Below are 27,208 nucleotides of genomic sequence, written 5' to 3' on the forward strand. Positions count from 1 at the left end.
TCTTTTAAATTACCTTTTGCTTTACCTTTGTCTGAACAGAAAAATGTTCAAAATATAATATCACATGTTCATTTAACTAATAAGGTTGTTATTGATCCTAATGAAAGTGTTTTCATCAATGTCTCTACTGATAATGACAAATTTTTAAATAATGACATTTTGTTTACTCCCCTTATTAATCATAATGATTTATTGATGCATCCAAGTGTTCATAATTTAACCCAAAGTTCATTTCATGTATTAATATATAACAAAAGTGCATCACCAATTCATTTAAATAAGTCTTGCAAAATTGGATCAATTTCTAGTGATTTTGATGTTAAAAATAATCTTGATAACCAAAATGTCAATAATGAGTATGTAAATTTGATTCAAGCTTCACCTGAAATGCTTGAAAGACGAAAATTAGAGTTGTCTATTAATGATTTTTACCTTGATAATTTAAATGAATCTCAAAAACATGTTATTGCTGATATATTATTAAATAATTATGCTTGTTTTTCAAAATCTGTTGCCACACTTGGCTGTACCGATTTAGTTGAACCTAGTATTAAGTTAAAATCCAATAACCCTATTAAAACCTTACCTTATGATATACCACAAGCTTTACAGGATATTGTAAAAAATGAACTCACTGAGTTAATGAATGCTAATATTATTGAAAGAAATGTTTCTAGCTGGGCTTCGCCCATGGTTTTAGTAAAGAAAAAAGATACTGACTCCTCTAATCAAAACAAATATAGACTTGCTTTAGACTTTAGGTTACTTAATTCCATAATAGAAAATTCAACGTACCCTCTTCCCAAGATTTCGACTCTAATTAACAATATTTCTCAATTTCAATATTATTCAAAAGTAGATTTTAAAAGTGCTTATAATCAAATAATGGTACCTGATGAACTTCAGGAGGTGTTAACATTTACTACACCTTTTGGTACATATTCTAACAAACGACTACCTTTTGGTCTCAAAACTAGTGCCAGTACCTTTCAAGCTTTCGTTGACAAAATTATTGATGAGTTAAAAGCACATGGTATTGAGCATATTTATGCCTACCAAGATGATTTTATCATCTGTGCCAATGAATTTGATGACATGATGGGTAAAGTTAAAGCTGTGTTAAACATTTTAAGTAAATATAATGTAACTCTTACTCCCTCTAAATGTAGATTTTTTGAACAAGAAATAGATTATTTAGGTTTTCGTATTGCCAAAAACATAATTTCACCTGTTGAATTTAATATTGCTAAAATCACTAATTTTGCTGCTCCAAAAACAGTAAAACAAGTTAAACGATTTCTAGGTTTATGCGGATTTTATCGCTCATTGATACCCAACTTTGCAGAATTAACTGGTGTTTTAACTGATCTTACGAAGAAGAATATTTCATTTAAATGGACCCAACAGCATCAAGATGCATTTAAATCCTTACAGGATATTTTTTTTAACAAGCCGTTTGTCAAATTACCTGACTTTTCTAAGAAATTCTTTTTAAACACTGATGCAAGTAAAATGGCAGTTTCTGCTGTGTTATTACAAGAATATGAGGATGGTTTTCATCCAGTAGGTTATTTTAGCAAATCATTAAATAAGGGTGAGAAAAATTATCCTGCTATAAAGTTGGAGTTGCTCGCCATTGTTAAGGGTATAACAGCATTCAAGTACTATTTATACAACAAATCATTCACAGTTCTATCTGATTCGAAACCCCTTAAATACTACAAAAAATCTACTTCACCTGCTGACATTATAACGCGTTGGCTTCTTTTATTAAGTGAGTACACTTTTGATTTTAAATATGTACCCGGTTCTTGTAATGTTCTAGCTGACTATTTTAGTCGATGCCAAAATCCTGATTTAAGAGAAGACTGTAATTTTAATGATTTTGATAATACTGAATCCCTAATTGTACCTTTTTCTGATCCTAAAAATAATGAGTTAGTGTGTGTTACTCAAACTGACCCTAAATTTGAAATATCTAATGAAACATTTAAGGACAATCAAACCAAAGATCAAGAACTTAATGATATCATTACTAAATTAAATGATAATAACTTAAACACTAAAATTATTGATAAATATTTTATATCCCCTGATACTAAGCTACTCATGTTTCATAAAGAATATAATAAGAATGATTATGCTGATTTAATAGTTGTGCCCAAGTCTCTCAGACCTAAGGTTTTGGAAATTACTCATGTATCTCATACAGGTGTCAAGAAAACTTTTGAGTTATTGTCAAAAAGATTTTATTGGAAAGGCTACTATGCTGACACGTTAAACTATGTGTTATCTTGTGATGCATGTATTCGCATCAAACATTATTCTGTCAAACCAGCCCCCTTAAAAAATGTGTACCTACCTACTCGCCCTGGGGATTTTATTAGTATTGATATTGTTGGACCAATTAAAGATACTGGGCATGTGCTAACTGTTATTGATCACTTCAGTAAGTTTACTGTATTATATCACTTAAGGAACTTAACTGCTAATACTATGGTCCAACATTTGTTAAATTATATGTCATTGTTTGGTAGAGTTACCATGATTTTAAGTGATCTTGGAACTCAATTTAATTGTGAAGTGTTTCATACTATAAATTCTGAACTAGGTATTAAGGTAATACATACCACTTCAGGACACCCTCAACTGAACTCAGTTTCAGAAAGAATAAACACTTCCTTAAAATCCTCATTGATTGCCTTGCGAGAACAAGGAATTTCTATTCAATCTGCCCTCTTAATTCACCAACAAATCTATAATAGTGCTATTCATCCTGCCACAGGATATAGCCCTAACATGCTTCATTTTGGTCGTGAAATGAGTATTTTCTTTGACACATACCAAAATTCTAACAATAAACTTATAAGTTTAGACCAAGCTTCTTATGTTTCTCAGGTTTTAAATGATCTAAATAATTATTATAGTAATGCTTATACTTCTTTAAGGCAGAATCAGACTGATCAAAACAGTAAGTTTGAAAGGAAAGCTAAACTTCGTAAATTCGAAGTAAATGATATTGTATATTTGAAATCCAAAGATTCTTTTAATCCCAAATTCAATGGTCCATACACCATCATTACAAAACATAATGATGTTAATTTTAGTATCCAATTTTTATCTAATCCTAATGCTCCTGTGTTTAAAATTCATGCAAACCGTCTAAGGTTAGCCCCGCATAGAAAAACATCTCTGTGTGCTACCAGTAATAAATTACCTCAACAAAATACTAGATATTTTCTTCGTTCACATGTTTAATTCAAATAACTGTTTGTGTGATTTTGCTAATGTTTTGCTTGCTAACCCCCATAAAATTTTGGGATGTCTCTGCTACGCTGGCGTACATGTGACATCTTATCAGGCCTGACAAGATTTTTTTTGGGAATGTTGTGATCGAAACGTTTGTTTCAGAATCATTAATTAATTAATCACTTTCTTGTTAAATTTTTTATCAACTCAGGGCAATACTTTTTACCTATTTTCTTAGTTTGTTTTTACTCAACTATTCATGTAAACATTTTGTAACTTAAGTGACTTTAATTATTACTTTGGATTTTTCCTAATACAATTAGGTTTTCCTTGTTTATTTTGGAATGTGGTACTATACAAATAACCGTTAATGCAATTTTAATACTGCATTTAATTTTAAGTAATGGTTTTATCCCAATCTTCTATTTGTCATTTTTATATGCATTTTCATGCAACCTTTTTTGGAGACATGTTCTAAACCTTGTTGGTCTAACACAAAGTCTAAATTTTTTAGTGTACATTATTCTCATTTTTTGTTTATACTTACTTGTCTATAAGTATTGTTTTTATGCATATATCTTTGTTTGAGCTAATATAAATTGTTTTCAATATTTGTATGAACATATGAGTCAGAACTTACTACAACAACACAAACTGTACTGCTCGGCTCTGTCTTCTGGTGCTACCTTGAACTGTCTTCATCCCTGATGTCTGTACCCCTCATCTGGACTTTTGCTAGTTGTCGTTGCCAGACTTTATCTGAAAGTGGTCAGTGTATCTGCTACCTTGTACTGTCTTCATCCCTGATGTTGCTATCCCTCATCTGGACTTTTGCCAGACTTTATCTGAAAGTGGTCAGTGTATCTGCTACCTTGTACTGTCTTCATCCCTGATGTTGCTATCCCTCATCTGGACTTCTGCCAGTTGTCTTTTGCCAGACCTTATCTGGAAGTGGTCAGTGTATCTGCTACCTCGAACTGTCTTCGTCCCTGATGTCTATATCCCGTATCTGGAGATGTCTGATGTGTGTATTGTCTACTATCGGCTCCTGAGGCATGATCCTGCCGTCTTATACTGAGGTAATCTTGGCCTCTTATTTAATGACAATGTTTCTTCGTTCACATAGTCTCATATCGTGCTCCTACTGGTTTCATTGAACTCTGTGTTTTCGTCAAATTAGTGGCAACTCAATGTCGGTGTTTCATAGTTCACCGTGCATTATATATGGTTGACTTCTGGATTCACTGAACTGTGGTATTTCGTCAAATTAATAGCAGCTAAATGGTTGGATGTGTTGTTTGAGATCAAGGTGCACAGCTACAGGAGCAGTACATATTTTTATCTGTCTTACTTGATTAGTTCTTCTTGACATGGACTCCCTCCCGAATTGTGACTTTTCACGAATTTCATTCTCAAGCACTAATACTTTTGCTTTTCAGATGAATTTTGTAAACCTTTTTCCTTTTTTGTGTATATATATTTTTTTTTAGACTTTGTGTTGCCATTATTCATTGAAAACAACTTAACATCTCACCAAGTTTTTTTTTTTCAGTGTAGTGTATTTGTGTGTTGTCAATTAAGTATTTATTCAAGTTTTTTTTTTAATTTTTGTTGGATGCAAATTTTTACCTTTTTCCCAGCTTCTGATTTTTGTCTTCCCATTATTGCATTGGATATATTAATTGTTTTGGCATTTGTTTATTTTCAGATCCTGCTGTCCTGAATTTAGTTTTTGTACAAAAAGGCTTCACCTTTTTTTCTGTATCTGGGGGGAATATATGTAGTATGGTATACTACATATTAAATAAAATCAATTGTTAATTTTAATTTAATTATCTAATTTCATTATCTAATCATTGTTAATTCTAATTTAATTATCTAATCATCTTAATTTATGTAATCATCATCATTCATCTAATTTAATAATCATTTGTTAATTGTTATTTTGTTAATAATGTATTAAACGCTTAAATAATTGTAACTGTTAAATTTGTGATAAACTTTTAATTGTATGTTTTTTAATTTCTTCTTTTTACACTTGTAATTAATGTTATTTAGTTATCAGTATTCAATAATTCTTTGCAATATATTTCATGTAATATTTAAGTTTTAAGCCTCAATTTGTTTTGTAACCTTGGGAAAGTAATCTTTCTCTGCATGTATGTTCTTCCTTTAAAAGAAGATTCCTCCTTTTGTTACTTGCTGACAGCAAGATGTATGTCCAGTCAGCAAACCCCTATTGTTGGATGGAGAAGGAATGTCAGCAAGTCCTCTTTCCCACGTTTCGGCTTGCATCAATTGCAAAGCGCCCCTTTTGATCTTATGATGGCGCCAAGAATGTTCCAGAACATTCCACAAAATTCTTTACCAGGTGTATCACCACTTTAGACAACCCCGCTTCATGTTTGGCATGGAGCTTAACAATTAATTTCGCCAGTTGGCCAATATTTGCAGCTCTGTGATTTGCCCCTCTGATCCTTCTCCAGCCAACCGAATGGTTATTCGCAAAAGTTTAATTTTTTGGCGAGAGTTTTCTCCCCTATCTTCATAATGAAGAAATAGTCAGTAGCAGTTGTTTTTCTCTCAATTGTAGTTTTGTTTAGTTTTTGCGGCTTAGGCCGAGATTTCTGGTGTTGGCATGTTTGCCAAGCATTTTTACCTGTTTTTTAAATGTTATTTTATAAATAAACTATAATTTTCTGCATCATTAACTATGAGTCTGGTGAGTAATTTTACGGTATGAGTTGTTTTCTCTTCCTTTTTTTTTTTCAGCATGCTCCTTTGTTGCGCTTACCTTAATGTTTGCACCCACTTCCTCTGTACATCATTTATACTTTTTCGGCCTTTACATAATTAGTATCTAAATTTTATTTAATCTTAATTTGACTTAATGTTAGTCACCCCCCTTTTTGATTTAGCCACACCACAAGAAGTAATCTTAATCGTTAACAAGACTTACAGGAACCGGTTTTACAGTTTTTGTATTTTCCTTTATTATTTTTAAAAATTTCAATATAAATGTTAAGATTGGCAACATCTATATCTATATATATATATTTGTAAACTTTTGATATCAATTTAAATCTCGAAAGAGAAAAAAAATTCCAGAACACTGAAAGAATAGTCAATATGTAAAGCAAAAAAAAAACTGATTTTATGAAAAAAACACTAAAAATTCCAGGAGCTTTCAACTAAACTGGTATTTTGAAAAAATAACTTACATTAAGTTAATAAATAAAAATGACACTTTCGATAGGTCAAATTTCAATTCCTTAGTCGCATTTCTGCGAACAGCAGAATTACTCGCCGTTCGCAAAGCTTTTGCGCTAGAATAGGTGACCAGTCATACTAAATTTGTTATGCTGTATCAGTTACGAGAATTTAAAATAAATCTTTTTAGACACAAATTATTGTCTGTGACCAATTAAGAGAGCATTAAAACTAGGGAGGGGATTTATATAATGGTTAATTCATATAAGATTGCCAGGGATTTTGAAAATAGTCCGTAATGTCATGCTAATGCAAAATAAAAAGAATTATATTTCATATTTTAATAATTGATACAAAATTTCTAAGAATATTTCATTTCAGTAACTGAAAAATAAAATAAAATTAATATTCAAAATACATTATCCCAGCAAATCATGCACATTCAAAATTTATTTTATGAATAATTCAAACTAAAAATTTTACAGTTGATTACAAAATTGAAAAAAATCCAATCTAATTAAGAACTAAACTAAAATCTAATTCTCTAAATAGGGGCCAAATAAAAAATATTTTATAACAATTGTTGAGCATTCAGAATAGTAGCTTTTCAAATTTTAACATATATTTGATTTTAAAACATTTTTTAATTGTATACACTTTTATAATCTCACAAAGGAAATCAATAAAAAGCAATCAATATTAATAAAGTGTTTATTAAATACATTAAAAATGTTTACAAATACACATAGGTCCAAAAGATTTTTCTAAGTTATTAATAAATAGGTATAAAATGAAATCACAATTTAGGTATTCTATTTAAAATTTGCTTCTTCTTTTTTTTTTTTCATTACTTAAAATTGCTAACATTTAAACTTAACTGCCGCCAAGTTAGCAAATACAATTATCTTTCAAAAATTGTGAACAATATTCTCTAAAATTATGCCTTAACAATGTCTTAATACATTTGGAAAAACAAATAAGTCTTATGTCCTTTTTCCCTAAAGTTTGATTGTTTGACACGTAAATATTATGTTTTTGAATATTAAAACATACGTTATAAATATACATACCTATACACATTTATAAAATATAACCACAGGACACAGACAATGCGAAAATATACAAATGCGCTATAATGAAAAACCTAAAAACAAATATATTGGAAAATGCAGGTGGAAAAAAAAGAATTGTTATAGTGTTGCAAATGTGTATACATAAGATAAAAATGTACATGGCAGTAAATTTATAAAGCTGTTTTAAAATAAGCTAATACATAATAAAAAATTATTTACATAACTTCAACTTACATATTTATTCTTTAGAAATGGGGTGAAGTTGGTAAACTTATCTTTATAAAATTACAAGAAACTGAGTTATATTTTTAAATTACGTATTAAAAACAAAACTTTTATAGAACATCAGAAAATATGTATCAAGTGAATTAAGCTTAAAATTAGTCTCTAAAAATGAATTAAAATTTACTTGTAATTTTAAAAAGGCAAAAAATATAGTTACTAAAAATATTTGTTTAAAATAAACACATTCGTTTAAATATAGGCATATTGTTTTTAAAAAGAAATTATAATAAATTTTATGGGAAACATGTAATCACACTAAATCAACAGTAGCATTGCCATTTAATATCATTAACAAAATCATTGCATATATAATAGAAACTCAAACAAATAGTAAAACAAGCAAAATTTTATTCTCATTATAAATTAATGATTTCTAAAGTTAAAATGCTTTTTCAGTGGTTATTCTGAAAAATTTAGTTTATTATACATACCTTATGCATTAATTTTTTTTCTTGCATGTTATTTAGCAAATGCTAAAAACCAGGGATGAGAGTAGTCAGAAAGTAAAAAAGAGGAAATCCAAGAATATATATATATATATATATAAATTGCACTTTTTTTGTTTAATCTTGTAATCCATGTGATTATAAATCCCGATATGAGGCTTTTAAATCACGTGCATATAAAACTCTACATCGAATTTAAAAAATGCGATAATACAAATCATGATGCGTAAATTTTAGATCAACATGCATAATTTTAAAATCGCGCGATATTACAACCGCAAAAACGAATCACGACATTGGATTTCAAGCTTGGGTAGCTACAGAGGATTTTAAAAGCTCGTAAATACAAATCGCGAAATTAGTCTCTTGAATATCGTAAATACGAGTCATAATGTACGATATTTAAAAAGCGTAAATAAGAATTGCAATGCGCAACTTTTAAATCAGGTAAATACGAAAATCGATGATTGATATTAAAATCGCGTGAATAAAAATCGAGATATTTGCAGAGTCGGGACTTGGGATTTCTAAAAGGATTGTTTGAATTGTTTTTTGTTTACACAATAAATAAAAATTTACAAGATTAATTGAATGAGCAAATAAATATTTTCACCACAAATCCGCCCCTATTTTTTTTCACTTTTTTTGTTTGCTTTCTCTCCAGAATACAAGAAGCAGCGACGTCTAAATTACGAAAATACGAGCTATCCGGCCGACGGATAAAAAATACGAAAAATCTTATTTTCTGTGCGTGAAATCGGAGAAAATAGCTAATATAAGTAAACATGCGGAAGGATTAGCAGCTAGGACGTAGTTTGAATTTTCTGTTTTTCTTTGAAAATCGTAAATAAATATAATAATTTGACTTCAACAACTGAATTTTTTTAAAAAAACAGGATATTTATAAATAAATAAATAAAAAAAACGAAACTTTTAGAGAATCTGAGTTTTTGATAAAAAGGCTGAAATTCGTGAGAAAATACCGAAAAAAATCTCATCCCTGTATAAAGGTCAACCAGTTTTATCCCAAGGAAATGATTTTTAGAGAAACTTCAGAGGGAGGAATGAGGACTTCAATAATTTTGCTCCGTGGAAAATTAAATTCCTCATAAAATATTTTAACTTGTGCAAAAAAAAATTTCGGCGGAAATTAGCGGGAAAAATCAGAGAAAAAGCGGAAATCCGCGAAAGAATCTCATCCCTGTAAAAACTCAGTGTAACCTGATACTTCATTTTGCCATTTCTTATTATAATACAGTACAGTCTTAATTACCTGTGCTTATAAAATAATAATAATGTATTTTTACTTTGGCCAGAATAACTATTTTTAATTTATATTACACTATGTTTGATTATCCATATACTGATTATCAGCGCTTAATAAAAAATAAAATTACTTTAATTTGCAACTACTAGCAGAATTACGCATCAGATTTATGTTATATTACAGTGTATTTCTGCTTAACCATGTTCAGATTATCTGTGGCTAGGTCCCAAAACTAATTAAGAAAACACATTATTTTGTTAAAGCTAGCAGAATATAACGTGCCACTATTATATTAAGTCGCAGTCCTGGCTCATTAGGGCTCAATTATCTGTACTTAGTAAAAAAATCCATTTAAGAATTAATTTAATATGTTGGCACTAGTTAAGCAGAATTTTACATCAGAGACATTTATATTTTACTTTCAGTAAATAATACATACGTTTTCAAGCAAAAACAACCTATTGCCTGAAGTTAGGTACATTCTAATTGAAGAAGACAGGGACAATTGCTCTTTTTAAAATAATGGAACAGTAATTCTTTCTTTAGACATTGTAAGTAAAATGCTACCAAGAAGTTCAAGCTAAATAGATTTTTGAAAAAAAACTACAAATTAGTCAGAAGATTTAAAACTCTCAAATAAATTATCCAACAATTAAAAAGTAGAAAGATAAATAAGTCAGTAAAATTAAAAAAAAAAAAAAAAACTATTTTGTTAAGATTTATTTAAATTTATTTATCAATTGCAATTATTTATATTATATCCCAAAAGTAATTTATTTCAAGTGTAACTGATTCTATTGTAAAATACACAATTTTGTATTGTTTGTGTTCAAACTGAAAAAAGAAAGTGATAGTACATTGCATGTATATAAATTAATATATATTTATTTTGTTTAATGGCACATTTGCTTTTTTTTCTTCCCTATTTTAGATTGTTTTTCGTGACTTCGGTTTTGTTACATTACTAAAATATTATTTAAAATTGCATTCACTAAAATTGATACATAACATACTTTAAAAGAATTCCGACTAATTTTTACAATGATGTTTTATATTTAAGAAAAACTTTCTAAATATATAAATTACTATTCATTTCAATCATTTGATGATAATAAATCCTTTCATGATTAAATCAATAATACATATGAACAGTAAAAAAAAACCCCCCCAAAAAAAATAAACAATTTTTAAAAAAATTCAATTAAGTTTTAAATAAAAAAAGGTTTAAAATAAATACAAAGATAAAATATTACACATTACAAACGTTCATAACATAAAGTAACAACACTGATATTTTACATCACAGATTTTCAACTGCCAGATGGATTTTACACAAGTAGTCAAGACATGTTAATTCATTTCTAAATTGCAACAGATTCTTCGTCAAAATTTTCTTTCATTTCAAATGAATGAGATAAAATGTAAGTCGGTTAAATGTCACACATCACAAATGATAGACATACATTACAGAGATATTATACATCACAGATTATCAGTTAAATGCTTGAAGAACTTGACATTGTAATAATTCAAGTTAGTAACATGTCCTCTTTGCATAAAACTTATGAATGAAAAAGAAATATTTAAAAAAACTAATAAAATATTTACAAATGAAGCAGAAAATACGAATGAGAGCTACGACGAGGACGGGTGGAGCTCACTTAACTTGGTTATTGAGGTTCTTAAGAGTAGAATTCCAGTTGCAGGCATACCTCCCTAATGAAACACAAAGATATCAGGAAAATTTGAAAAATGGGTTTATATTGTCAAAGCACAATACATACCTCGTGGCAGAATTTTTTCGAGGTATCTGCGACAAAACTCACTAGCACTAATATCTTTTTGCGGATAGTATTTTTAAGTAAGTAAAATATTAAAGATAGTATTTTATTTTGAGAAGAAAAATATTAACTCCTGATGCTAAAATAAAGAAGAATATGAGGATTTGGTACACCTTAGGAAAAATGTCTCAAGCAGCACTTTTGATGTTTATCCATCGGTTGATAAAATAATGTTGAAACTTGTATTGCAAATTGATATCAATGAAGATTACAAACAAGAACAGAAACAAGTACTAACACCTTTCTGTATTCCCACAAACTCAGAGATAATGAACAGCGATCTGTTGCAAATGTCATAAATTGTTTGCACTGAAAGGAAAAAATCCTTTCGCACCAGACTTTTAAAATTTTAAATAAATATTAGCGTTTATTTTGCATTGCTAATGCTTCCGCCTTAAGAACATAATTTTTTATACTTATAGTAAATTTATTTTCGAGTCCATTCTTTTCTACTTTCCATACATTTTCAAGTCAATATTTGATCTCCTACATTGACCAACATTCGTTGTTTTTCCATATCTATTGTTTGCAATGATTGATCCTATAAGAAACGATCGATTGCAGTTCTACTGAATAAATAATTTTGGTAATGATTTTGTTTGTTTTGGTTTCTAACTTTTTATTTGAATTGTTTTTAAGATAATAGTGTCAGCCTGACTGACTAAGAGTTGCAAGTAAATTTGAATATATGAAAAAATTTAGTGTAGTTTCACTTTTTAAATTCTGCAACCAGGTATGTAACAAATATTAATTTATTTAAAATAAATTTTGAAAAACAATACGAGAGTTCTGTGACATTCAGCCAGTGGAAAGCACTCTAAACTATACGACAAAATTAGAATGTGTTGCCACTGATCAGTTATTACATTTTTAACAGGGACCACTTTTTAAACACATGAGGCAACTTTTTAATACATTGAAAACACTTTTGATAATAATAGTGTAAAAGATCTCTAAAAGCATGGTGAATGAATTCATTTTTAAAATGAAGAAAAAATTTATAAAAAGAGCATAACATAAATTTTCAAATATAGTTCCATATTTATTTAAAAAAATAATAATAAAATGCTCATAGGGTGCATTTCTGACAAAAAATGAAGTAATCAGGTGGCAGACAATTGCCATTTCTTACATTTAGTCGCCATGTGGCTAGCGACAACTATCAATTTTGTCCTATACCATGAACTGCTTCAACTGTGGAAAGTAAACCATCATTCAACTGCTGATTTTTTTAAAAAATCCAGTTCATATTTTCAATGTAACATTGCAGATTTTTATCAGGGTGGCCACTCAAATCAGGTTTCAAATTTCCCTGATTTTCCCAGGTTTTCCAGTAACAATCTTAAAATGTCCAGGTCAGCGTATTTTATTTTCTCATTAAGTGCAGATGAATACAAGAAAAGTGTCAATATTATAAAGTATTCTATTTAAAATGTTATTTTTTGTATGTATCATCTTGAATAGATGTGGGGAAAATAATATATTTAGCTTGTGAAATATATTACTTTTAATGAAAATTTTTTTTTTTAAAGTGCTAGTTTTGTAGTTTTTGCACAAAATGTACCAAATAGCAAATACAGTGACCCAATTTTTTTTTTAATTGCCTTCTTTTTCCTGTTGGAATGGATGGATCAATGTTTTATACAATTTTCCATCTTGTAAAAGCTAGTAGAAAAATAACTACTAATTTTAATTATGTAAGATATATTAACAACAATGTAAATAAAACTCATATTCAAGCAATATTTCTTTAAATTTACTAATTTTCTAGTAATTCTGCTAACTTCTATTTTGACAGGGTAATAATGGAAAGAATTTTAATACAAGCAAAGTATTACTAAGTTGATGATATTTCAACTGTTTGACGATAAATTTCAGTTTAAATAAAGTGAATATAATGGATGGTAAAATAATTCAAATTAAGAAAAATTCCAGCCTTTCTTTAAATTTCCCTGATTTTTTCAGGTTTTTATCCAAATTTCACTGACTTTTCCAGGTTTTATCCAGTATAAAAAAATTCCCTGATAATTCCAGGTTTTAAAGGTTTTCCAGGTGGGTGGCCACCCTGTTTATTTAGCAGTTTATCAGCATATATGGCAACGTTACTTTCAAAAAGTAACGAGTAAAAGTACAAGTATTTTTAAAAAAAGTAACGAGTAAAAAGTAAAAAGTTCTTATTTTAAAAAGTAACGAGTAAAAAGTACAAGTATTAAACAAAAAAAGCAGCGATTTAAAAGTACATTTCTAGGAAATCGAAAATTCAAAGTAACCGAAACTTTTATTGAATAATATTCTTATGTTCTTTAATGTTTTTGCAAAATTTTTGTTATTTATTTAATTATTTTTAATTTTGAAAGTTATGGACATCAATTTATTATTAAATTCGGAAGAATATTATAGTATAATTTTATAATATAATCGTATAATATAATTCTAAAATCAAATATAATTTTCATATTAAACTTTTAATGGATTTGCACGAAAAAGAAATTTTATCTATCAATTTTAATTTTTAGTTTATTATTTAAATTACCATTGATTTAAAATTGTTTTACTCTTTAGAAACGCTTTTTTAAAAAACACAAACATAAATAAAGCAAACACGGGGTTTCAGATAGCTTTGTGATCTTTGAGCTAGCAAAAAATAATTGAATGTGCAGTATAAGTTGAAACAGAAGGTATTTAAACACGAAGTTAGCTGTGAATGCATGTATATTGCACATTAATTTTATTAATTGAAAAAAAAACGTAAGCATTTTTTTTCAATTTAATATTTTTTTTTTAGAAAGCTTACCGAGTTTTAGAAAAAAAGTAACGATTTCGTTCGATATTTCCGTTACAAATACTTGTACTTTTTCCCTAAGAAAGTAACGAAAGTACAAGTAAAAGTACTAAATTTAAAAAGTAACGAAGTACAAGTAAAAGTACGTACTTTTTACTTGTACCGGCGGTACAAGTAACGAAAGTAAAAGTACTGCCATGTATGTTTATCAGTCTGCACTTCACATGCTAAATTCCGTTATTCTGCTCCATTTGTTGTACCAGTCATAAGCAAGAGGATTACAATATACTAAATAATTCTGTGAGGACAAACTAACTATGGCTTAGATTCATTTCATCATTTTTAAAAATTCACAATTCATTCCCACTTGATCAAGTTAGACATATCTGCTTAAATTATACCAAACATATTCTTTAATTTCTCTATGCATATTTCATAAATATATCATTGAATACTTCTTTTATGAAAGTAGCAAAATGTTATTAAGTTTTGAAAAATTTATTATGGCCCTAATATTGGTAAACTTTTTTGAAGAAAAAAAAAAGCTGTTTGCTGGTTGTCTGAATACAGCTGTAAATAAAAGCAAATTAAAAAAAATTAAAAATTTAAAAAATTTAACACAAAATGCTAGAAAGCAACTTTTAGCAATGTAGATAGAGAACTCATAAGAACACTTACTGTTATCAATGTAAACTGTAAAAACTTTTTAGATACAGCTACAACATCAGCACATTTTTCTGATGATAGCCTTTCTTGGACAAATTCTGAGAAACTCTAGAACAACAAAAAGTTCATTTAGCATAACAGTTTTACAAACATATAACAAAAATTGTGACATATAATTCAAATAACTCAGGACTGAAATTAATAATGGTTCGTTCTTTGCAACAAATATATCACTGGTGATCCCTCACAACTTCATTAAAATATGATATAAAAATGAAAACTTAAATTACAGCTCTCTTAATGTAAATAAGCTTCCTCTTTTCTTACCTTTTTTGTATCAATAAAATACATCAAAAGGATTCCGGTAAAAGAAACAATCATGCTCAACTCCATATCTTCGTCAGCAGCTTGTAGAACTGAAAGAATATATTATTAATATAATTGATAATATTAAACTTAAAAACAGATTCTTTACTTTAAAATAACACAATTGATTTGAAGAAAACACATAAAATCCATTTGCGTTAAAATCAAAACCCATAAAATCCATTTACAAATATATTTTTCTACGTTTTTTCCAGTTTTGTTGGTAGCTTTGTGTTTTGGTTTCAAAGTATTTTTGTTTTGTTCACTCACATCTAACAAGTATTTAAAATGAGCACCTATTTTTCGGCACTCGAAACAGGATGAACTATAAATTCCTATAGTTCATCTCAGGGAACCCTATAAATATAATGTTCACACGAGCCTTGAAAATTTTAAAAAACGGTAACAGAAATAAAACATTTGTCAATATTTGAATTTCTGTGTAACCACCGCTAAAAACTGTTTTCCAAAGAAATTATATAAGCATGAAGACTCCACCCTCTAAACAATAAAGTGGTTCATTAAAATACGAAAAGCATTAACCTAAATTATTTACCATTACTACTAAAACTTTTCAAAGACCGCGGGAATCCTGCATTTAATACAATTGAAGCTTTTAATGAGGTAAATGAATGAATAGTTTAACAGCATAAGGATTGAAATTGGCTATATTGCCCTAAACACACATGGCATGAAATACTTAAGGAAAGAACGTGAAATAGTTTTAATCACTGAGTCTGATAAAAACACAAGGTAAAAACAAAACAAAAAAAGGATAGCTAATATAAAGATAGTGTAACAGCATAAGGATTGAAATTGGCTATATCGTCCTAAACACACATGGCATTAAATATTTAAGGAAAGGACACAAAATAGTTTTAATCGCTGAATCTGATTAAAACGCAAGGTAAAAACAAAACAAAAAAGGATAGTTAATATAAAGAAGATCTGAACCAGAGAAAAAGAAAGCAAACCCCCTGAAATATACTTTCCATTCCTGATACAAAAAAAAAATAAAAAAATTACTGTGACATAAAGTATTACAACTTTTAAAAGGATGAAGAGTTTTGGGCATAAACAATTTGCTGTCTGAATGCATAGCACCTGAGTATAAGCTAGCCACAGCACATTTTTTAACAGCTACAACTAACAACTACAAAACTCCCGAATCGGTCACCAAAATGTTAACATTAAAAAAATTTAAAAAATCAAACAAATCTTTATGTGAAATATACTTTATAATGCAAATATTAGAACAACATAACTAAAGAAATTTCAGGATTATCTTTTCTCACACATCCCATAAAAGCATCATCATATGATTTTCCACTTCATCAAAGATTTTTGTTTTTCTAATCAATATTAGATTTTTTCAGACTGCAGTCAAAATGCTTAAAACATACTTATATACCATTAAAAAAAAATTCATAAAATTCTACAATCATCGAAGTGGCCTTAATGAAAACTGAAAAAAAATGCTATTCTTATTTGAGAAAATTCAAACAGTTGTAATAACCATCTATGATTAAGCTTTAAAACTTGAAAAAATATATACAATACATAATCAGTCGTAACATTTACTTTTAAATTAAAAATCCTTGAAGTATGTCCAATCTATGCTTATTTTAAAATTTCAAAATCAACTACTACACTATTTTTGGTGTTTATATTCCCTTAAAGTAGGGGTGCACAACCTTTTTCAGTGAAGGGCCACATGCACAGCAGATTGACCAATGAAGGGCCGCATGCCAAAGTGTTTAGACCAACATATTGAAAGCAATTGTTGGTGGTGATTGTTATCTAAACATCATTGTTTATATAACACTAAATTCTCTTTGTCGGTTAACCTTGTAATCTCTTTGCAGAAAATACAATACTTTAAAGCGTTTAAAATTAGAAAATGCAAAACTGATTACTTAAGAAGGAAAACAGAATTCGAAAATCAGAATCAATTTATCAGAAAAAATTTAGATAAATTGAAATAATTAAAAAACTATGGAAAAATTGAAATTTTTTTTATCACACTACAAAATATAGAAGTCCATTTAAACATAAATTTTAACGTTAAATTTTTTTTCATAGAAATAAATTTCAAATAAATAAATATTCTAGTTATTAATATAAATTCAAGTTAAATACTTTGATTTAAAGAAAGTTTATAGGGTTAAAAATGATTAAAACTAAAACAAAACCCCTTAAGTGGAAAATAAGATTTAGCATTTATTAGGGAATGTACTTTAAGACATTACTTTTTCAGACATTTTTATTTTAAATTAATAATAAGAGGCTGAGAGAGGGAAGAAAAAGAAAGAAAGAAAACACATTAAATTTTAAGGAACTATATTCCTTAATAATAAAAAACTATTAAGATACTTGTTTACAACTTTTTATGACGAATATATTTTTAACATAACACTTACTATTTACAATTAATACACAATCAATTAACAATCAATAAAATTTACATTACTTTACGAAACTTATCTTGATTAAATTTTTTATACAGTTAAAATTTAATGATATACAAATCATTTCCCAGCATATAATCATAAATGATATAAAATGCTCCAAGAAGGTAGAATATGGTTTAAAAAATTTCTTAATGGTTATACTGTAATTTGCAAAATTTTTGAATATTGTGATAATTTTATCTACTTGATCATGTGATATTTTTTGAGCCATTAAATGAAAATGTAATGATTGTATTTAAAGACTACTCTGTAATTTTGAACAGGCCAAATTTATTCTTGAAAACAGTCTTTCAACAGAAGCTGTTGTTGTGGGTAGTATTAAACTTAGAGCAAATAACATAATCAGTTTTGGAATTTGTCCTAGATGGTGTTCTTCCTTTCTGGGTTTTTAAATCGCGGAAATACAAATAGCGATGTGTTATTTTTTAATTGATTGAATATGAATTGCTATGTGTTATTTTTTAATTGCTTGAATACGAATTGCTATGTGTTATTTTTTAATTGCTTGAATACGAATTGCCATGTGTGATTTTTAAATTGCGTAAATAAAAAACTCGATGCCTGTTTTTCAAATCGCGTGAATACAAATCGTGTGGCTTTTAAATTGCGAAAGGACTACTCACAACACTTAATTTTTAAAATGCATGAATCGCTATATATGGTTTTTAAAATGCGTGCATATTAATTGCGAGAAAAGTAGCAACGGATGATATTTTAAACGCCAGAACACAAATCGCGATGTGTGATTTTAAATCCCGTAAATACGAAACGCGATGGATTATTTTTAAATCTCGTTAATGTTAATACGAAATGCGATGCGCAATTTTCAGAGAGCATAAATACAAATTACGATGTATGACTTTTAAATTACCTGTGACAACAAAAAGAATAGGTTCGATGTGTGTTGTTAAACTTGCACATGTTCATGAGACTAAAGAATTATGCCGTGCTTTGAATTATTTTTTTTGCAAAACGGACCGCGTTTAATATAAACACATCCCTTTTTTTTTCCGGGAAGGTGTTGATTTGGCTAAGGTACGTAATTACTTTTTAAGTTACGAAAAAAATTAAAACTGAATCGAATTTCACGAGTTGTAATATTGTGTGAAAATATCAGGTATATTCTAAATCACAAATAAAAATGCAGCAATAGCGGGAAAGAAGAAAAAACACGTTCGAAAAATCTCTTAAAAAATGCGTGTTAAAATCGGTACAACGCAAATGATAAAATCGGCACAAACAGAGCACGTAAAAAATAACTATTTTAATGCGCGATTCAAAACTCGCTTGCTGTCAAACCATAGTATTAAAAATATCATAATCTTTTTAAATCACAGGGAAAGCGTAATAACTACTAAAACAATGACCAAAATACTTTTATATTTCAGATGAAATTGGAGTAAATAAAGTCCATCAAAATTTTATGTAATTTAAATGCCGGATTTGAAATTAAAATGTCGCAATAGCGTATAAAATATCGGTACTTTCAAAACCTTGTAGAAATGTGTAGTAATAATTTCTAAAATAACGATTGAAAAATAATTTGAATTGCGATAAAATCGTTACAAGTAAGCCATGTCAAAAAATGGTTACCTAAATGAGCGATTCTTTACTCGCAATTCGCAATAATATCGTGCTAAAATATCGAAGTTTTAAAAACCGGGCGGAAATGTGCAGCAATAAATGTTGAAGAAAGGATCTAAAGTCATTTAGATTTTCCATGAAGTTTGCACAAATAAAGCGTTTCATAACTTTCAAAAATCGCTATTTCAGAAACTACTTGAAAATGGGTAGCAATAACTACTGAAAAGTCATTGGAATCGGCACATACGAAAAGCGTCAAAAGTGGTAATTAAAATTCGTAAATCGTAATAATGATGTATTAAAAATATTGGGATTTTTAAAACTATGCTGAAATTCGTAGCGTTAACCATCGAAAAACTACATTGATTGAGATTGGGTGCGTCAAAAACTTAAAAGTGTAAATTTAAATTACCGAATTTTTTTTATTATTCTTCAAAAACAAATATTTAATTTTTTGTTTCATTTTGTTCAGATTGCGGCCACGGGCCGCACATCGAGGGTTTGCGGGCCGCACATCGAGGGTTTGCGGGCCGCATTTGGCCCGCGGGCCGCAGGTTGAGCACCCCTACCTTAAAGAGAAAACTTCAGTTGTTTTATAACTAAGTAAATATTTTCAATAATTAAAAAACATATACTCTGTTTATAATATTGTAGTAGAACTTGACAGTACTCAAATCTATTTATTCACACCATCATGCAGCAAAAATCCAGAATTTATAGGGATATCTGGAGTATAGAATTGGCATGTTAAAATGCTATGTTTTAAAAAAAGTTCTATACTAAAAAACAGACCAATGCTCAATAACAAAATAACACAACCAAAAAGATTCCATTCAAGTTTACATACTTCAAAAAAGATATACAGTCAGGTATGTATGATATACACAAACATACACACAGAGAATTTGTCATTTGTTTACAGAGAATTTGTCATTATCATAGAAAATTTTATAGAATTATTCATTATATTCTTTTTTTTTTAAATGTTCAAAACTCAATTTGACTTTCAGGCACACAAAAATTTAATGGGCAACGGTAATTTTTATAAAAATATTAATTAAATCTTTGCATTGAAATGCTTCTGAGTGACTTAGATTTTAGATATACAAAGAAAGCCAAGTATTAAAACAAATCAACAACTAGGTTTTATTTCATCAAAAAACTTTATACTTTAGAGTTTTAAAAAAAAGTAAAACACTTAGGAAATCAGTGATTTTTGAACAAATTTTGTCAAAATTATGTGATGGCGAAAGAGTTGATAGTAGTTCTTAAAATTAATAAATTGCTCCAAGAAAGTTTTTTTTTATTTATCTAAGTCTGGGTATAGTATTTAAAAAATAAATAAATAATTACCAAGATTTAAGTAATCCACTTCTTGTTGTTCAGTAGGGGCTTCTTGATCTTCTACTTCAGAATTAGATTCAGGATTTTCCACAGTTCTTAATTTGACCCTACTAATTTTCTCTAAACTAGTATCAAGAATCTGAAACATTTAAAAAAATATATGCACTCACTTTATTAACACATATTTTAATATTTAAATAAAGCTTAGATAAAAGATGTTACCTTTAAAAGAGCTTCAATTGCCAAAATCTCTTCAGAACTATTAATTTCAAATTTTTTGAGGCATAAAAGAACAAATGTCTTCTTACATTTCAAAGCAAAATTTATCATTAGTTCAAGGGCCTGTGAAAACATTAAGAATAAATTACACAATAGACATTAATATAAAAAACAAACTGAAAAACAATGCCAGAACTTACCAAGACGAGGACATCAAAATGTTTATCTTCCGCTTGAAAATAAGTCTTCAATATAACTAACATAATTTTCTCCATTGACCCTTTTACATTGGTGAAGGAATCATACTGATCTAAAAAATAACTGATAACAATTAACAAACAGAGGACATAGGATAATCATTTATCCAGTAGTGAATGTACAGGGTATCTGCTACATTTTAGATATTCAAATTCATGACTTTCCATGACTAATTCGAAGAATTTTTCAGGACTTAACGAAGTTACTATTTTCTCCGATAAAAACACAACAATAAATTTAAAAAAGCATTATAATAATATTAATTGAAGTCAGGTATAACCAAAACTGTTATACTCTGCATCTTCATATTTATAGATTTTAAATTTAAATAACAGAGTAAAGAAAGAGTTGAAGCAATAAAATAGCTGAAAAAAATACAAGAGCAAATAATTTTTTTTCTTTTTTTCTGCAGAATTATATTCTAAAGATACTTTTCTTGTGTATCGGAGAGGAAAGAAATACTCCTGATTTTTCTGTTCTCATAATTTTAAATTGATAAAGTAACTAAAATAAATATTTAATAAAAATTCTGAAATCACAGAAGTTTAAAAGATAATTCGCTCTAGAAATTATGTTTTTTCTTTCCTTTTTTTAAAGAACACCATAATTTTTAAAGAACATTTTAAAAAACATTTTATATTTTAATAAAATATGACTGAGAGTGGGGATTTTGTTACAAATTCAGATATTCGGTACACCATGAAATTGGGAGGGAGGTAAATTCCATTTTAAAAATTAGACTTTTTGGCGACCTTAATCCATGACTTTCCATGATTTTTCAAGACTTTCCAGGTGCACAGATAGGAAGATGGCAATACAAGTCGACATGATTCGAGCACTCAAAAATTTACTCCCATTCTTAAGATTTACCAGATATGAATTAGGTAAAAATAAGCAATTTGAAACAGAAAAGGCTAAGTTTCCAATTAAATAATAAAAAATAAAGGCGGAAAAACCAATTTAGAAAAACCTCGGCGTGAACTAGAAAATAAAAAATAAATAAAGAATTTTCACCTATATTTTCTATTATTTTGCTAGCAACTTCATGTTTTTTACATCAAATCACTTTTGTTTTCTTCATTCACGTCTGACCGTTCTTAAGAATAGGTGCTTTTTTTTTTAATACTTGAAACATGTCAACTTGTATTACCATCTCTACATTTTTTGAAAGTTCTTATATGTTAATAATGTTAAGATAATGTTAAGATAATGTTAATATAATGTTAAAAATATATATATATATATACTTGCCTGGATCAAAAGACAAAATTGAGAATACTTTCAGAATAGACACAAGTGTTGAAAGATGGAAAGCATGTACAGCATTTTTAACTTTAAATGGTGCTCTATTAGAAACATGCTGAGGGAATAAAGATATCATGCTCCATTCTAACAACCTGCAGAAAATAGATAATTTAGTCCATAAATAAAAGAGATAAAGAATAGCCATACAAGGTGGCCCCAAACACTCAGAAAAAAATTCTCTGACTTTTTCCTGATTTTGTAACCTGTGGCATAAATTTAAATTTTTAAGAAATGCCTTATTCTTAAACATAAAATACATAGCAAATCACTAGCATGCGTCATTAGGGTTGAAAATTTAAAAAAATAATTTTTTAACAAAAACGTTAGAAGACAAATTTTTTTGGAAAAGATATTGTACTTTTAGGTACCTCACACATAAATTAATTAATTTTCTCGGAACTGTAGTTTAACTACCTTTCATTTCCCTAATTTACTTCCATGTTGATAAAATTCCTGGACTTTTCTCTATTTTCCCTAACTTCCTTGATCTATGGCCACCCTGTAAACATTTAAAGTAAAGTTTAGTTTTTGAATATGCTGAAAGAATTTACTTAAAAATATTACTTAGTAAGGCATCGTAGCAGTGAAAAATCTTCATGATCTAAGGTTTTACAAGGAGAACTTGGATCAACAGACAAAATCTGCAATTTAAAATAGAATAATAATGAACAGTGCACAAAATGAAAAAGTGAACACCCTGCATAACTTTTGGTTTAATGATCAGATTTTCACATACTAAGAATCAAACTAGTGGTTTAACCTTGAACATGTTAATTAATTCAGACTTTACTTTAAAAAATCAGACATGAAAATACATTTTCTTAGAATAAACAATTCCTTTTCGGCAGATTCGGATTCCTCAGACATGAAAATACATTTTCTTAGAATAAACAATTCTTTTTCGGCAGATTCGGATTCTTGACCTTAAAAATATGGGGGTAACCGCAATCTGGAAAGCATGGCCCCAATAACTTGCTTAAGAGAGGAGTCAAAAGATTGGAACCCTTAATGTTCATTTACTTTTTGGCAGGCAGGCTTAGATAAAATGAAAAACTTTTTGGAAACACTAACTCTTTATGAAAAAACTTTCTGCATTTTCTTAATTTTGTGCAAAAAAATTTTCAATTCGCCCAAAAAGTTCTCAAACTATGTCAAATTACATAGAAAATAAGTTAAGGGGCATTAAATTTTCGACAACTGTCCAGACCAGACTATTGGCAGCATATTTTCCAGATTGTGACCGATTCCTCCTAAATTTTGAGGGTCATGGATCCAAAATCATCAACAACAAAAAAAATCATGTTCATTTAAAGTAAATATGTTTTTAAATCAGATTTTTTAACTTAAAATATCATCTGCACTAATTAAATAGCCTTTTTAAGGTGAGACTCTCAAATCATTAAATCCTAATACATGAAAATCTGATCACTGCATCAAAAGTTATTCAAAGTTGTTTTATTTTGAGTACTGTACAATAAATATCCAAGGTATAAAAAATAAACTAATTATAAGGAATATATATGCTATAAGTATGTTAATATAGATACAAATATTTTTAAGGATTTAATGGAAAATTATTTTATTTGTTAAACACATGACTCTGGATAAGAATGAATATAATTTCTATCAAGTACTCCAGTAATAGGATCTGATAAATCAAATTAAACTGATTTCAAGGTAAAATAAAACTATCTAAATATTATTTATATTGATATAACTTAATCTCTGATAACTGAGTAACTAAACATACTTTTAACCTTGTTCTTTGACACTTTTAAATAAAGACACTATGACACTTTTAAATAATATACTATGTATATCTACATGATATACACTACATATATCAATTTGAAACAAAATCATTTTTGTCTATCTATTACTCATCCTGTTTACATCCAATCTTATAAGTAGAGCTCGAAATTAACTATACTCCTTAGGGCCCTACATTAGGAGACTACATTCATTCTGTTTATTTCCAACCCTTTCTTTAAACATAAGTTTTATTAGAATTTTTGAGTGGCTCTTTAAAATGATTTAACTAGTTCTCATTAAAAGCTTATTTTAATATTAAAAGTCTCATTTAACTGAAACATTGTTTTTAAAAACAGGCTAATTTTTTGAAAATTAGAACAATTATTTATTTTTTTACTTTTCATTAAAAACTTTAAAAGAAGATAATTTTAAAGAGAAATTATGTTACAATAGGCTTTTAAATAGAAGTTACACATAAGAGAAAAATAAAAACTACATTTTTGTAAAAAGAAATATAAACTTCTCGATTAAACTAATTATTTATCAACTCACTTGTTCTAAAACTTGCAAGCACTGATTAACAGTATAAGAAGCTATGGTTATACTTTCATCTTCGTCTTCCATATTTATAAGGTTCTCTGAAATTATATCCTGAGTAGATTTTCCAACTAAAATAAAAACAATTGTTCAATATGAATAAAATTAATAAATTAACATTTAAAAAATATGCTTAAAAGCTATGAGCACAACAAAAACGTTGTGATTAAATTTGAATACACTAATTATAAAATACCAGTTAAACAATTATAAAATTGACATAAAATGAAGAAATATTTTTAGCAAATTAAAAACATTTTAAAAACAGACATAAAACTATTTTAAAAGATTTTATTTCAAAATCCTTATGCAGAAATAATGTTATAAAGAAAAACTTAATATGATTTAAAAACTTAAAATGATAAAATGACTGAATTATTTCAGGATAAAGTATTAAATTTGTTCATTTCACTAGATAAAATCATTATGTATAAACCAAAATAAAGAAACTGAAGAGTAGTATATTCAAAAAAATACTTAATGTATTTAACAAAACCCTATATTTTGAACATAATTTCAGATATTGAGTTTTTTTTTTTAAATGTTAAATGGTCAATGGATTTATTTATTTTTTAAATGTTAATGGATCTCTGCTTTCCAAACAAAAATTCAAAAACACCACACAATTAGCTTAAAAAAATAAAAACTATGAAATTAAAACCAGAAAAATTTGATTTATCGATTTTTGCCAATATTTCTAACAAAAACATGTTTAAAATTAGTGTAAAAGAATTTATTCATAAATGTATAGACAGAGTTACCACTCAAATCTGGAAAAAAATTCCCTGTGTTTTCCCTGTACATATTATACACAATATTTTAAGAGGAAACAACAATTACTGCGCTCTTGGGTGAGCTATATTGAGCTAACTATATTTATTAGTTTCAATATGGTGGGAAATAAGCTGAATAAACTTAAATAATGTTATATAGTAAATGAAACAGTTTAGTATGGCTGAAATATCACGGTTAAATATCCCATAGATTGTGCTTTGAGTGGTCACCATTTTTTAAGAAACAAAATTCACTGTATTTTCCAAGTTTGTAAAGAAAAAATCAAAATTCCATGTATTTTCCAGGTTTTCCCTGTAGCGTGGCAACCTTGATAGAATAATTTCTGTACAGAAAAAAATAATTTATTCACGGAGAAAGCTAAAAACATACAAATGTTTTTTTTTTTATTCAAAAAGATTATGCACACAATTTGCTTCATATATTTTCATTGATATTACACTAACAAATACAGTGTTTTCACTACAGAGCGAGAACGCGAGAATCTCGCATATTTTTTTCTTTTCTCGCATTAAAAAAAATTATTACAGCGAGAAATTCGCGCATTCTATAAACCAATTTCAAAATTCGAGAATTTCCGTTTCACTTTTCTTCCTGGATCTTTTTTTATTTTCAACATCTGCCCCATTATCTAGCTTCCCTATTTACCAGTATTGTTCAGAACCTTTAAGAACAACAGAACACCATCCCTCGGAACCTCTTTCAGAACGCATTTCTCTGCAACCACGTGTTTACTGTAGGTAAGGTTTCTTCATGTAAGACGTTCAAATTTCTTGCGCATTAATAAAAGATGGACAAATGCCTTGTAAAGGCAATATATTCTACTCCGAAACGGACAAATGAAAATGAAACAAATGTGGGTAGAAACGATCAAAACGAAACAAATACACATTTGAGCAACCTAATGAGAATAGCTGATGAAAAAGTAGATATAGAACATTTTCCATATGATGATGCAGTAAAAATATTCAATGCTTTAAAAATTAGAAGATGTTAAAAATGTATTATAATTAAAGAAATGATTTTTTTTTCAAGTCTCTTTGTGTTTTCTTTCTTAATTTTTAGAAATCTCACTTAACTGTTTGAAATCTCATCCTGTTTTTGAGAAAGGGTGAGAAATTCTCACCCATTTTTTTTCTGTGATGAAAACACTGAAATAATTAGTTATAATCAATTAATATAAATATTGAGTTTAAAGCAAGAAAATTTTTTTGTGGATCTTTAAAAAAAAAGTATTCCTTTAGCATAAAAGAAAAATAAATAAATGAATAGGGCAGCATAGCATTAGAATTTTTATACAACTTTTTTAACAATATAACTTCAGAGAAAAAAAAAATTATTAATATTCTAGCATAAAAAATATTGATGCCATAAATAACATGAAAATTTTTAAATCTATCTAAAAACTTTTCAATAATTACAACAAAAAAAGTATTTCTTTTATTAATTAAATTACACATATTTAGTAAACTTATTTTTAAATCAGTTTATTACTTAAAATTTACAAGTGGATTTTATATGACTAAATAGTCATCTTTATGGTTGTTGAAAAATGTAATCCTAATAATTTCTTTTAATCTAGAGTACTAAAAAAAAACTTTTAAGTAAAACTTTCAACTTTTTTTTAACAAATAAAATCAAAACAATTTAGATTTTCAAAACAATAAAATCAAAACAATAATTGATTTGATTTTATTAATC

The 27,208-nt window shown here is 27.9% G+C and overlaps 1 protein-coding gene and 1 long non-coding RNA gene across 4 annotated transcripts in view; both read right to left on the bottom strand.

Moving 5' to 3' along the window:
- Positions 1–4,070: 4,070 nt before the first annotated feature.
- Positions 4,071–4,339, bottom strand: LOC147802442 (uncharacterized). Its single transcript, XR_015429829.1, has 2 exons — positions 4,221–4,339; positions 4,071–4,120 (listed from the first exon to the last, which is right to left on the bottom strand). It is a non-coding gene; the product is annotated as an uncharacterized LOC147802442 (long non-coding RNA).
- Positions 4,340–10,226: 5,887 nt separating this feature from the next.
- LOC107456490 (wings apart-like protein homolog) overlaps positions 10,227–27,208 on the bottom strand; it is a 30,079-nt gene continuing 13,097 nt past the window's right edge. For 2 of the 3 annotated variants that reach the window (XM_087153532.1, XM_087153533.1), the window contains exons 7-15: positions 24,671–24,786; positions 22,931–23,007; positions 22,313–22,458; positions 21,004–21,113; positions 20,807–20,926; positions 20,594–20,723; positions 15,147–15,235; positions 14,832–14,927; positions 10,440–11,246 (exon numbers count right to left, since the gene is read on the bottom strand). In XM_087153532.1, coding sequence (XP_087009658.1) covers positions 11,166–11,246; positions 14,832–14,927; positions 15,147–15,235; positions 20,594–20,723; positions 20,807–20,926; positions 21,004–21,113; positions 22,313–22,458; positions 22,931–23,007; positions 24,671–24,786 — 965 coding nt within the window. In that variant the 3' untranslated portion in view covers positions 10,440–11,165. Of the gene's footprint in view, positions 11,247–14,831; positions 14,928–15,146; positions 15,236–20,593; positions 20,724–20,806; positions 20,927–21,003; positions 21,114–22,312; positions 22,459–22,930; positions 23,008–24,670; positions 24,787–27,208 lie in introns of all 3 variants that reach the window. The other variant, XM_087153534.1, reaches the window with a different exon arrangement.

This window comes from Parasteatoda tepidariorum, chromosome 10 (genome assembly GCF_982258835.1).
Source record: "Parasteatoda tepidariorum strain Cologne lab strain chromosome 10, Ptep-v5.0, whole genome shotgun sequence".
Classification (NCBI taxonomy): domain Eukaryota; kingdom Metazoa; phylum Arthropoda; class Arachnida; order Araneae; family Theridiidae; genus Parasteatoda; species Parasteatoda tepidariorum.